The 14,303-nt window shown below is 38.9% G+C and overlaps 1 protein-coding gene across 2 annotated transcripts; it reads right to left on the bottom strand.

Moving 5' to 3' along the window:
* Positions 1 to 2,183: 2,183 nt before the first annotated feature.
* Positions 2,184 to 10,420, bottom strand: LOC134669421 (mortality factor 4-like protein 1). Of its 2 annotated transcripts, XM_063526995.1 has the most exons (7): positions 10,326 to 10,420; positions 10,095 to 10,212; positions 9,902 to 10,014; positions 9,383 to 9,457; positions 8,284 to 8,346; positions 7,026 to 7,113; positions 2,184 to 6,070 (listed from the first exon to the last, which is right to left on the bottom strand). In XM_063526995.1, exons 1-7 carry the CDS (start codon positions 10,351 to 10,353, stop codon positions 5,497 to 5,499), a joined length of 1,059 nt encoding a protein of 352 aa, XP_063383065.1. In that variant the 5' UTR covers positions 10,354 to 10,420; the 3' UTR covers positions 2,184 to 5,496. The 2 variants fall into 2 exon arrangements, with proteins under 2 accessions (XP_063383065.1, XP_063383066.1); XM_063526996.1 differs by lacking the exon at positions 8,284 to 8,346.
* Positions 10,421 to 14,303: the final 3,883 nt, after the last annotated feature.

Below are 14,303 nucleotides of genomic sequence, written 5' to 3'. Positions count from 1 at the left end.
TCATGAGAACCTGGGGTCCGCTTGACAACTAATCCCATGATTTGACGTAGGCACTAGTTTTTACGAAAGCGACTGCCATCTGACCTTCCAACCCAGAGGGTAAACTAGGCCTTATTGGGATTAGTCCGGTTTCCTCACGATGTTTTCCTTCACCGAAAAGCGACTGGTAAATATCAAATGATATTTCGTACATAAGTTCCGAAAAACTCATTGGTACGAGCCGGGGTTTGAACCCGCGACCTCCCGATTGCAAGTCGCACGCTCTCACCGCTAGGCCACCAGCGCTTCCTGGATGGCGACATATTGATTGAATGCAACAACTACGTGACTGTTAGGTACAGTCAGCTGAAGAAGTAGATAAGCGGGCCAGGTGTTCAAAATAGTCAGCACACGGCGCGCGGCTTTTTTATAGGGTTCCGTACCCAAAGGGTAAAAACGGGACCCTATCTATTACTAAGACTCCGCTGTCTGTCTGTCAACAGGCTGTAATTCATGAGCCGTGATAGCTAGACAGTTGAAATTTTCACAGATGATGTATTTCTTTTGCCAACATCATATAACAACAAATACTAAAAATAAAATACACATTTAAGTGGGAGCCCCACTACATACATTAAACGTGATTTTTTTGCCGTTTTTTGCGTAATGGTACGGAACCCTTCGTGCGCGAGTCCGACTCGCACTTGCCCGGTTTTTATTTATTTTAACAACTGTGTTGTGGTCAAATCATTTAGAAACACCTCGCAAGCTTAGCCTCTGATACAGGCTATACTATTTGTAAAGACCGACCTATCAGTCATCCAGACCCAACAAATCAATCGAATTCTAAGTAGGTACCTACTATTTTTTTTTACTTGTGAGGGCGGCCCTACCCCGAACACCGGAGTTCGTAAATCTTTCTCTTTTACTCCAATTACGGCATAATTAGTGACAGATAAAGATGCCCGCAGTTTGCGAACTTCAGTATTCGCGGTAAGCCATCTGATATTGAAAAACCGGGAGCGTACTTCAGATTTAAATATCCGTTATTAATTCTGTTATTTTGGGACGATATATCGAATTGCATGTTCACAAGCGTTATTAATTAGATATGATCATGCTGCTTCACTCTTCCAAACGCGCTCGCAGAGAGTAATAGTTATCAGTAGCAAATTTTTAGAAGCTGGACGCCGCCGGAGCGTGCTATTTTTACCGGGTTTATATTCGAACTATTTCCGCATAACTCCAATGGCGCCAAAGCAATACAAACCAAACAATTACCATTTTATACTCCGCGCCAGAACATTTATTATGTACATATTACATTACCAACTTAATACGGCTAGTTTTTTACCGTGCAAATTTGCCAATGCGTGTGACTAACATGTTGCTTTATAGTTATTTTAAGAGAGCTGCCGTGTGTTGACGGCAGAGATAAGTTGGTAAGTATGAGTCAGCGGTCGCGGCATTGGCGTCAGCAAGGTTTCGCAGCATGATCCAGTTGGTGACCCCTGGATTTAGCACAGTAGGTAAATAAATAAAACTGTGGCCGTTTAAAAAACAAGTGCGAGTCGGCCCCGCCCACCGAGGGTTCCGTACTTTTTAGTATTTGTTATAGCGGCAACAGAAATACATCTGTGAAAATTTCAGCTGTCATGGTTCATGAGGTACAGCCTAGTGACAGACAGACAGACAGTGGAGTCTTAGTAATAGGGTCCCGTTTTTACCATATAGGTACGGAACCATAAAAAGGCTGCAGTGTTCTATATCGTTTAACCTTTTCGACGCCATGTCAAACACAAAAGCTGTCACTCGGACGCCACGTCACCGAAGTATCAAAACTGAAATTGAACTTTATGCATATGCACGTAGGTCTAAGTTGTTCTTTGGACTGTGACCGATTAATCCGTCTTTGGCGTTGGACCTGCGGTGCGGATATATCGGTCATTGGCGTGTGACTTCATATCCTGGCGCAGCAGTTGCAAATCCCATTCAACGGAACTTCTTTTTAGGGTTTCGTAGTCACCTAGAAACCCTCATAGTTATGCCATGTCCGTCAGTCTGTCCGAGGCTTTGCTCCGTGATCGTTAGTGCTAGAAAGCTGCAATTTGGCATGGATTGCATAAATCATGCATTGCGACAAAACGGTACAATTAAAACCATATTTTATTTTATAGTTAAGTACTCGCAAAAAAAGGCAATAATACTGTAAAGAGATTTATTCCAAATTATCATTGCCTCCAAGGCAAACTCATACCGCATGCTTTACTAACCGGTACTATAATAAAAAGAGAAATATATGAAATAACTTACACCAAAAGAATTTGTAAAATCTAAGAAATAGTGCCCTGAAGTAAGCTGAAGTACTCACAAAAAAGAGTAGAAATTAAAAGGTGGCAATACTGTAGTGTCATCCCTTTCAAATCAATCTAAGAAAACGGGACGACACTACAGTATTGCCACTTTATAATTTCTACTCTTTTTTGTAGATGCAACGGATAGTTGTTTGTCCGGATACCGGATATTCGGCCTGACCATCGGCCGAATATCCGGTATCTGGCCGCCGAATATTCGGCCAGCGGAACTTAGCTACTTAACTACATTTCGGTTTTTCAGGTGCGCATTCCGCAGGTTTAACCTGTTTCTAATGAACTTTCGCGCGGACACATTTCTAGGTTCGAAATGAGTGCGCGTGCAAGTCAGTGGAATGTTTAAATTGTTTTAAAATAATAAACAAGTACGATTATGATCAAGACTGTTTCTTAAATCTCATTAGTTTACTCCGAAATCAAGCAATGTTACTATGCGGTATCCGGCCGGATAGTAGGTCACTATCCGGTATCCGGCCGGATATTAAAAAAATGGCCGAATAGGCCGGATACCGGATAGTAAACGAATATCCGGTGCATCTCTACTTTTTTGTCAGACTATAAATAGCGCTTTTATGGCGCCATGTTTCGTGGAAACTAAACTGTCAAATGTCAATTTTTGACAAGCAGGGTTACCGCATAATGTACGAGGTGTACAGCGCCATCTTGCATCAGCTGTCAAATACGAAGCACGAATTTTTCTTAGACTTTAAAACTCTTTTATAACCTATAACTCTTTGCTTACACTACATCTCACAAATATTGTATTTTAGTAAATACATTTTAGACTTACACAACACTTATCTACTTAGGTAGGTAGGTAGGTACAGTCGCCATCAGATATATCGGAGCGGCCAAGGTGCTCATAAATATCTGAACACGCCTCTATTGTCAGGGCGTTAGAGTGCGTGTTCAGATATTGTGAACACCTTGGCCGCTGCGATATATCTGATGGCGACTGTGACGTACAATAAAGGTCAAAAATACATATAAAATATTGAGAATAAAGTTAGTGTTCACATAATTTTGACACTGTCCCGATTGATATTTTTGACCTTAAATGTATCCAATTTTCTCGTTATCCTATTTAAAATAATATCAATGTCCTAATCCTAATTTACATTACAGGAATTATTTTCAACAATATTAACATTGATTACTTTCACTTCAAATATTCAGTCAATTAAGCTAAACTAGCGAACCAGCCCGGTTTTGCTTGTTTTTATGGTTCCGTACCAAAATAAAGTACTTATGTTAACCACAGGAGAACCCCGAATGTGACGTTGTCATCTAAAAAGCATTAGTTTGTCCGTTTTAAAGTTAATTAATTCATCAGTTGACCAGTTTAGTTGCCTATTAAGAACCAACAAAGAAAGTACCTTTTTGTTGAGAACGACACAAAATTTCATAACATTGCTTTTCTCTGCCTTTGTAGTAAAAAAAGTATGGTCAAAATTCATTTCTGCAATAAATTAAAATTTTAAAATATAATCATGTTTTTTTAACAATTATAACAGAGGTGAGTAGGTATACCAGGTGTGGCCTGTAACATGAGCAAAAAATTAAACTGTAGGCTGTACTCCTCATACTGACCAACATTTGTTCAGCGACTTTTAAAAATAACTTGTGGTTTGATTTTTAATACACTTTAAAGTTTATTCTGAGACGCAATGTATTGCGAATTTTGTTATGTTTAAGGCGTGACAAGCAACGTCAACCACAATGATATGGCGTGGCGATGGCGTCCATTGAAGATAATATTTATTTTGTATGAAAAATAGGAAGTCTAATAACTTCATAATTTTTAAAAGTTTTTGAACAAAAGTGTCATCGTTTGAGGAGTACAATCTATGTTTTAATTATTTGCTCGTGTTACAGGCCACACCCGGTATATATTTTGTAAAAACGACTGCTAATATCCAAACAAATTGAATATAATCCGTGGGTTTAGCGATAAGTATTTCACTTTCAATGATTCGATCCGATCGAGATGCATTGTAATGCCACCTAGTGCACTCAATTTGCACCAAAGGACAAAAAGCTGTGAAGATTCACTAGATGGCGTTAAATAAAGCAAGATGACGGCATGTAAAACCCAAATGATGCTAAAACCATTTAAAAGTACATATATTACCTTCAAATATATTATATTGGAGCGGCTAAGGTGGTTACAAATATCTAAACACGCCTCTCTTGCCAAAGCGTCCGAATAGGGAATATTAGGCAAAGCTCTGCGTAGATGGCACCTTTGTGGCAAATACAGTAAATACAAGTACATCCGTCCCACACCAATTTTGGTGGCTAGCCATAAGCCGCGCGTGGCGCTGTCGCCACCTAGCGGCCATATCTGTCCTGATCGTAACAGACACGTTTTGTTAGAGAGTGAATCTTCTGTACCTAGTACACTACTACTAGGACTGTAAATAAATATAAATGCTACAGTTAACTTCAAAAGTATTTGGCGCCATATTAAATATATTAAGAACGCAACCACCTACGCAACGCAACGCAAGCTCCTGATGACACTCCTCGGTACGGAGTGAAACATGTCGAGCGTTTTTCGACTTAAAATACGTGAGTGACCCGTTCTTAATATATTTAATATGTCTGTGTCTCACGGAAGTTTTGTTATTTGGCGCCAGTTTATCCTCTTGTCTGAGTATGATAAAAATCCTGACCGATTTTTAGCGATCCTTTTGCATTTTTTTTTCGATAACGATTTTTTCTGCTCTGTACAGCACAACTGAGGTTTGAATCCACGATTTTCGGCCACCACATAAATATGAAAGATTAATCTATCTGTTTCAAAGAACTACAACTTATAGTGCCCGTGCATGAACTATAGGGGGCAGCATAGAAGCCGTCAGATTTTTGGCGCGAGGCGTAAATGTGTCGTTTATGCTTCCGATGTAGCCCACAGGATGGCAGAACCTACTATGCAAAGGAAAAGTACCGACGAGAACGGTAGATGGTAGCACTTGCTTTGGCAATACACATGTGCACATATGTTTCCGATTCAGGCCACAAGATGGCAGATCCTCCAACGCGCACGGTCCCTATTAGTGTAATAGCAGTTGTTTTCAATTATTCGACTCTGCTGCACACTTTTTGTTCTATACAAACATCCAGGCGGCTTACAATGTAAATACTATTGTACCTTCCTGTGGTACTCCGGCGTAGCGTTTCCATAGTCTTGGAGATTGAACAAAGTCGATCTATTCGTCACCATATACTTCAAAAAGTCCTGTATATGAGTTAACACGTGTTGAAGCGACTTTTCATCAAGCGCTGTATATGCTAACATTGGACCCATCTTGGAAAACAGCCGGAGCAAATGTATAGCACCATATATTTGTGCCATTGGTGTATCGGGGTATTCTTGCAATATCTCACTGTATTGAGGCCTTTCGAACTTATATAAGAGTTGAGATCCTAAAGTAGCGTTGAAATATTCTTTGATACCTTCAGTAATATCTACTAAGACGGATTCCTTCGCTTGGTTATGCGTTTTGCTGGATTTCTTGAACGCTAGATAGTTGTCGACAATTTGTTCAACGGTGAGTTTGGCCGGGAGGATGGCCAGTTTCTGCTGTCTCGTGATGACGTCCCAGTCGTCGACTAGCCAGACTTTCAGTTCTTCGGGGATTTTGATCTTAACTTCTACTTTAGCTAAGTATTGCTCTTCAGATTCAATGGATAAGTCCAGGCGGCCCCGTTTTTTCCTGAAAAATTAAATAATAAAATAAGTTGGTAGTTAACGGTGTTGACGATGATACAGTCGCCGTCAGATATATGTATAGGAGCGGCCAAGGTGTTCACAATATCTGAACACGCACTCTATCGCCTTGACAATAGAGGCGTGTTCAGATATTAGTGAGCGCCTTGGCCGCTCCGATATATTTGATGGCGACTGTACAGAAAGATGCAGGAACATTTCCGTACACGGCGGGAAGAAATTGATAACTCGAGATAATTTATAAAAGAAATTTGACCTTAAAATTAAAATAAAATGACATAAAGTTCAAATTTCATCAATTTTTTCCCGCCATTTATAAAATTGTTCCCGCCGTGTACGGATTTATGGGCCCTCTGTACTGTAGACCATTTTTTGTTACGATCATACGCGTGTTTTTTGAAACATTTACATTCTACTTATAAGTACCAACTTTTAGATAACATACAAATAAAAAAATTAAAGAAAAAATAAATTGAAAAAAAAATGGTTAGGATAACTGTTATATAGGTTCTCGCGGGCTTGGTTTCCGCAATTCGACGTCATATTATTGCGCCTATTTTGCGTGGTGGGTTGGCGGCACTATTCCTGCCAACCCAACTCTACCAAGAACCCTAGCAGACCCTTGACGTTGCCGACGACTTCTGGGAGAGACCCCGATGAGGTGTTGTACCCGGTATTCTGCCACCCCTGGGCATTCAAGAATGACGTGGGCGGCTGTCTCCTTTGCCGCCATGATAACTCTTCCGAGGGGGCTATCAGTAACACTGTAGTGTGCACCATATATGACACGCACACTCTCACATGTACCCTATAACTATTTTACCCTAGCATAAGTCTCATATCCTATACTCCTGAGATAGTGTTTGTCTTTACGTCCCATCTCACATGGCGACCCGGCCAGGATGGCGGTGGCGGGTATAGGTTAACTGTTATAGACTCACTTGGGCTGGTCGGAGCCTGAGTCAGCAGGCGCGTCCTTGCTGGAGGTCTTGCTGGCCTTGCCCGCCGCCGGCGTCTCTGCATCTTTACCTTTAACACGAACAACACGCTTTAACACTTCCAATGCCACGCCAAAGAGTTAACGCTCAAATCTTCCTTGACTGTTGTCAGATTTGAATGGACAGGCTTGAACAGGCTTTATTGAGTTTTGTGGGTTTGACTTGAAATAAGACCTATTTGTCAACAAGTTTTATACAGTCACGAAATTTAGTAATGAATTTTGAATTCGTTTTTTTAGCATTAGAAAAAGCCTACGCGATATTGAAGTGTCTTTTAATTGAAAAACGCTTTTTAAAAATCAGTAAGTAACTATTACTTATGAAAGTAAGATTGTATATGATTCATATTTGCTACATATTTGCCGTGACTTAATTTTCAAAAGTGTTATTCAATAAAAAGACACGTCAAGATTGTCTACCTTTTTTCTAATGCTAAAAAAACGAACTATAGACCAGGAATTCCCAACCATTGCAATGTATCGTACTGGTATAGAAAAACAGGCTTGAAGAACACAAAAAAACGGGACTCAACTGGGAGAAGATTTTTTGAATTTCGATCGTTTGATTTCGCCATTCGAAAATCGGTGGAAAACGGCGTAATGCTAATTTATGGAATATGGAATCTAGTGGTATTGACCACTCGTTTTCAATTCTATTAGTAGAATTTAAATGCATAGTAGTGGATATATTATTGAACGAAATACACGAAATCGAGCGGTCGAAATTCATAAATCGACCCCCTGGGGTAACTCAGCTTTTAATGTAGGTATAGTCTGGCAATGTTTCCAGGTGTTTAAAGAATTATATACTATATGATTATTTTTTTGAACTTTAATGCCTAGACAGGCCACAGAGAAGGTTGGGATCCCCTGGTCTATAGTCTGTATCTTTAGGAATTTAAATAAAAGTAAACAAACAATTTGTACATTTTTGGGTAGTTATAACATTTGTTGATTAACCGACCAATTACAAAACTGCCTGGATCACAGAACGACCTGACTTTAACCTACATTATTTGATCGTGTTGTTTACTTTTATTTATATTACCTAAAGATACACCCCCTTATTCATAAACGTTTACTAAAGTTAACAAGCCGATAATAATCGTTTGTCCCTTTCTATCATACCAATTAATTATCGGCTTGTCAACTTTAGTAAACGTTTATGAATAAGGGGGACAGAGTATAGTGGGAGTCAGTACCGGCGGGGGTGGAGGCCCGGGACTCGTCGCGCGCCGCCTCCGACTTGCGTCCCTTGGTGGCCGCTGCAGGGAACAACTCACAGGTTAGTATCACTTTACAAGTTAGAACATTAACAAGACATCAAGCATTCAAGGAGTGTTAGATATTAAAAAAAATACTTTAACAAGGAAAATAAATTGGTCATATCAAATAGGTATAAAATTATCCAATAAAAAAAAGTACATATTTAGTCTGATATTATTAAATTATGACAAAAATTTGCTTCATAGCATTATCAAAAGTATTAAATGAGTTAAATTTTGTAGTTTACACTGTGAAACCATTGATTAAACCCATGAATCTAAACTGCTAATTACGTTTTGCAGTTTAGATTCATGGTTTTATTTATTTTAAGACCAAAAAAAGTAAGAAATGTTGCCACTTTTCTACTAGCGTGTCTTGTATTTATGTAAAAATAAGTAAATAAAAGTACTTTATTAAATAGTAGGAGCCATTTAGTACCGCTTTTATGTCTAATGTTCTCCAATTCTCCCTCAATTGCTCAAGGGTTAACTGGAAGAGTTCCCTGAAAGGGATGAGTTCGCCTTTGTACTAATGATGTGTGTTCTTTCATGTTTTATGTGTATTTTTGTACAATAAAGTATTTTACTACTACATACTACTACTAAAATTACTAATGAATAAATAATCTTATCATGATTATTTATCAAAACGAATTTACTATTTTAGAAACAAATTATTGCAGTGGCAACATTGTCTTACTTTTTTTGGTCTTGAATTACGTTTTGCAGTATAGTATATAACTGGATCAGGCATGAGGGGTGAGAGGAAATCACCAAACAAGATAGTCTTATGTATCTTTCAGAAGGAGTAGCAGCAAAAGAGCTATTATTGTTTGTCCTTGTCACAGCCACACATTGTTTTCATTCCCCACCGTAAATTTAGTATGGATTATGGTGGGCAACAAATAAATTTGACCAATCATAGCATCATATTGCATATGTATTGTCCCTCATGGAGGCACACATATAGCACTTGTACAGGATCCTACCTTCTATGGATAAAACCCACTTATTAGGCTGTAACAGAGTAACATACCGGCCGGTGTAGCTGCCTCCTCCTTTCCAGGTGTTGCCGTTGCAGCTGATTCAGATTTACGACCCTTTGCCGGAGCTGTGGAAATAATTATAATTAACACTTTACACACTTCGCATACTTAACCCTTAGCCATCAATTTAGAAATTCAGCAAAACATCACAACAGCTTTGTACCACTTTCAGACATAAGTGGTTAAGGGTTCAGGCCAGGGGTCACCAATTACTTTCTTCAGGGGTTCTTTAAAATAAAATGGACATCACAGTCTGTTTCTACTAGACTCTCGAAATTTAAATACCTTATAACAATAAATTAAACAATTTATACTTCCCACTGTATTCTAAGTTAAGATTCATAAGGAATCAAAGCATACCTATCAAACAATTTGATGGGCTAGATCCCGATTCGCCAGATTCATGTTTCGCCGGACCGGATTTATTTCAGTACGTCATCATCCGACGACGACGAAACAAGAATCCGGCGAATCGGTAACTAACCGTTAACCAACATAAATTAGCTTACTTTTCTTGGTCTTTGCGGGCTGGGCTGAATGCGCCCGCTGCACTTCCTTCTGCCGCTGCACATTAGCCTCGTTATATTTCAATACACGGCTTTCCGGAACCCACTCATCCCAACTGAAAAAGCCGTTTACAAAATGTTAGGTTATGTTCTTCATTACAACGTTCACAAGCAGAATAATTACTGAAATACATACTTTTTGTTCCATCCTGCGTAATGTATTAGGTAACGGACGTGTTTGTCCTTGGTAACGCTGCTTTTTAGACATTTTGCCTCGTAAATTAGAGGACCGTGAAAACACAGTACTTTCTCACCTGGAAAACGAAAGAATCTATGTGAAATGTTTTCTTAACGGATGAATCACAGAATCACTTGTAAAACAAGACAAAGTTAATAGAATATTACGAATAAATAACACAATTATTACCTTCAGCGAACTTTTGCTTCGGTGCCATATTTATTTATTCACAAAATAAAATAACACGTATAATCAAAATGAATCAAAGACAAATCCACGTTCCAATTAATTTGTATTAAAAAGTAAGCTTTATATTAAAAGCAACAAGGTTCAAATTCGATGTATAAGAAAATGAGATAATTTAAGTTAAATGAGGTCAATAGCACAAGCAATATTCGTTACGTTCCGTTCTAGTCACCGTACGTTTTAGACACAAGTATCTACATACGACCATAACTGTAATATGACACAATGACATGGTGATATTAGAAAGAGAGGCAAACAGAGAATTCGTAATTTGTTGCAAGTTATACTTGGTCAAGCAGATCTTGTCAGTAGAAAAAGGCGGCAAATTTGAAAAATGTAGGCGCAAAGGGATATCGTCTCATAGAAAATTTGAATTTCGCGCCTTTTTCTACTGACAAGATTTGCTTGACCATCTATACATCTCCACTTACTACTCTTTGTCTCCACATATCGCCAATTATCGCATGCAATGCGATTTCCTACATTGCTGCATTTGGGCGATCGATCGAATTTATATTTAGTCAGCAATTATATATCTAAATAAACTAAAATCGAATGCCATTTTGTTGCGAATGTCCTTTTTGATTGTACTGTCTTGCAATTTGCAAGGGTTATCAAAAGGTTGAGGGTATTGCGTAGTGCGGGTTGTCAATTCTAATTACAATGGTATCCTACCGAGCGCTAGTAGTATAAACGAACTTTTGAAGGGGACATTTTTTTGTATGGAGTTATCGTTCTTCTCCTAGTGAGTATTATATTCTTTGTTTGTGATGCAAAATTGTAACAGGAATGAACTGGATACCTGATTGTAGAAAGCTTATAAACAACGGAGATAACAAGCCATTTCTGCATGTTGCATTTGGTCGGAAATATAGAGTTAGACCAAGAAAAGTCTGCAGCGATTTCGATAGCCCACGCAGTGCAAGTGTTATTTGTACGTCATAATATCACAGAAGTTTGACGTTTAATATAACACTTGCACTGCGTGGGCTATCAAAATCGCTGCAGACTTTTCTTGGTCTAACTCTACTTATATAGTCTGAAGCCCCCTCCAGACTATGCGCGTGAATCGCGGGCGAAGCCGCGAACGCGAGTGTGGAGTCGATTTCGCTGTCTGCGAAAATCGACGCTACACTCGCGTTCGCGGCTTCGCGCCGCGATTCGCGCACGAGTGTGGAGGAGGCTTGACAACTGACAAAAAAGGGTAGGAATTAAACAGTGGCAATACTGTAGTGTCGTCCCTTTCAAATCAATTTAAGAAAACGGGACGACACTACACGGCTGTAACCACGAAAATCGAATGCCGCTTTTTCAAATCCATCCTCAGAAGCCCCCTCCAGACTATGCGCGTGAATCGCGGGCGAAGCCGCGAACGCGAGTGTGGAGTCGATTTCGCTGTCTGCGAAAATCGACGCCACACTCGCGTTCGCGGCTTCGCGCCGCGATTCGCGCACGAGTGTGGAGGAGGCTAGATACTGGACTACAAACATTAATCCATTTACTTTTCAGCAAATGGGCTCAAATGGAAGGAAAAATAAATGACATAACAAAACAGTATTAAAATTATAATATATTTAATTCATCTAATATACACGTCGACTATAAGTCAGATTAATATCACATCAAAATACAATTACTTATTATGGCTCCTCTACACGATGGGCCAACGCCGGCCACTCCAAGGGACGCAGCCATGCGGTAGAATGAGATAGCAATATCACTTGCTCACTCTAACGCATAAATGCGTCCCTTGGAGTGGCCGGCGTTGGCCCATCGTGTAGAGCAGTGGTTCTTAACCTAGGGGTAATTACCCCCGTGGGGGTAAAACTGGTATTTTACAGGGGTAATAAGCTAACCTAATATAACAATACAACAAACGTACACGTTTTATTTTTTATTACCATTGGGAGGAGGGGTAAAATCAGGTTCCCTAGTTAGTCATAGGGGTGACCGGCCTGAAAAGGTTAAGAACCACTGGTGTAGAGGAACAATTAAACGTAAAATTTGTCAGAAATAAAATGTTAGGTAGTGTTTTCAAAAAAATCACTTATGATTATACAATCGTTAGTTTTTTTGCACAATATCCAACTTGTCCAGAGGTTTCCAACCTTTTCTAACGTCGAGACCAATTAGTAAAATAAGTTTTTTTGATTTCTAATTAAACTAAAAATACTAATACATCACATTTTATTAGAATTAGGACTGAAAGTATTTTCGGACATACTATAGACAGATATATCTTATGGAAGTATTATTAGCTATACCTACAGTTTAATAGCATTCAATTTCAATGGTCTTTAATATATTCTAATATTCTATTACTTTCCATCTAATGTTACTTATTACATATATAAAAATATAAAACTTCATTTTCTATAGTTCGTTTTTTTTAGCATTAGAAAGAACTCCACAGAAGCAAGCGTGCAGTTTTTATCAGGCTCGTTAATTGTTAATATAAATTGAATTATTTAATGTAGCATGGTCAATACATATAATTTACTTCAGTAATTCTTCAGTAATTTATTGCTTTCATAGGTACAATTAGGTCTTACATTAGAATGGTGAACAAGCTATGAACCCTGTAAGGGCACTACAATTTAAATTGTTCCAAATTGTTACCGCTAAAAGTGCCAGATTTAGAACCACAAGCGAACTTCTGCGAAGTTCTTTCTAATGCTAAAAAAAACGGACTATAACAGTTTTTTTGAGATTATGAATTAGTACATGCTGATATTTATATAATGATCGATTTAGGCCCCCCCCCCCCCCATCTGGCGTCTTTCGAGCGTCGGCGTCTACAATTCTATAGCCGACGTCGACGCAACGTCGACGCAGCGTCGACGCAACTGCGCAGCGACGTCATTTTCCATAGCGCTGGACCGACGCCGACAGACGCCGACGCTCGAAAGACGCCAGATGTGGGGGGGCCCTTAGTCTGCCAATAAAAAAAGATTATGGAATATTTTAAAGAAAAACTATGTACAAAACTAAGTATCAAATATACATTTTGGGACTTAGTCTACTCTTTAATACACATTTTGACAAAATGCAGGCACTTTTTATATTCACTCACACTAATCTTATAATTTCTAAAGCGGTATCCAGACTAGTAAATTTTTCGCCAATCTGATTAAATTGCCCGATCGAATCAGGACGTGCGTCCGCAAACACCAATTTGGCTCGCCGATAATGACCGATATTACCGATAGAATGAGATGCGGACGCATGAAAACCAATTTCTGACGCCAGTATTTTCGTTCTGGGCCATTTTTTCAATTTAGAGGGCTCTAATATCATCATAAATCTAAAATTGGCGATTAAATGGAGATCGGCGCGATCAAATCGACCGATTTGATCAGGCCCGTCTGGACACCTATAACTTAATAGTTATAGTTCAAGCAATTATTGGCCAAGAGGTTTTTCGAGAATCTTCCGAGAAATGCTACCTGTGTGGCTACCACCAGTTTGAGAACGTAACTTACTTTCTATGCATCTTGCTCGTACTCGCATATTCGTAACTTACTTTCTATGCGTCTCATTATTCTCATTCGTACTCGCATATTAGAAAGTAAATTACGTAGACGTTAGCGTATACAGCCTGGCAAAAAAGAGTAGAAATTAAAAAGTGGCAACACTGTAGTGTCGTCTCGTTCTCTTGTATATATTGATTTGAAAGGGACGACACTACAGTGTTGTCACTTTTTAATTTCTACTCTTTTTTGCCCGGCTGTATTGTATGTTAGTTTTAACACTGTCAGTGACTCGTGGACGGTCGGACAGACATACGAAAGCATTTTTGCCCAAGCTGAAAAGGAGGCAAGGAAAATACATTTCAAAATATATAAGCTTGAAATAATGTTTAACAATTTCGTTCGAAAATTGCGGGCATCTTTTTCTTTTATTTCAATTAAGGCGTAACAA

This window comes from Cydia fagiglandana, chromosome 12 (assembly GCF_963556715.1).
Source record: "Cydia fagiglandana chromosome 12, ilCydFagi1.1, whole genome shotgun sequence".
Lineage (NCBI taxonomy): Eukaryota > Metazoa > Arthropoda > Insecta > Lepidoptera > Tortricidae > Cydia > Cydia fagiglandana.
The sequence above is the reverse complement of the archived record's forward strand: the minus strand, read 5'-3'. Positions and strand labels throughout refer to the sequence as shown.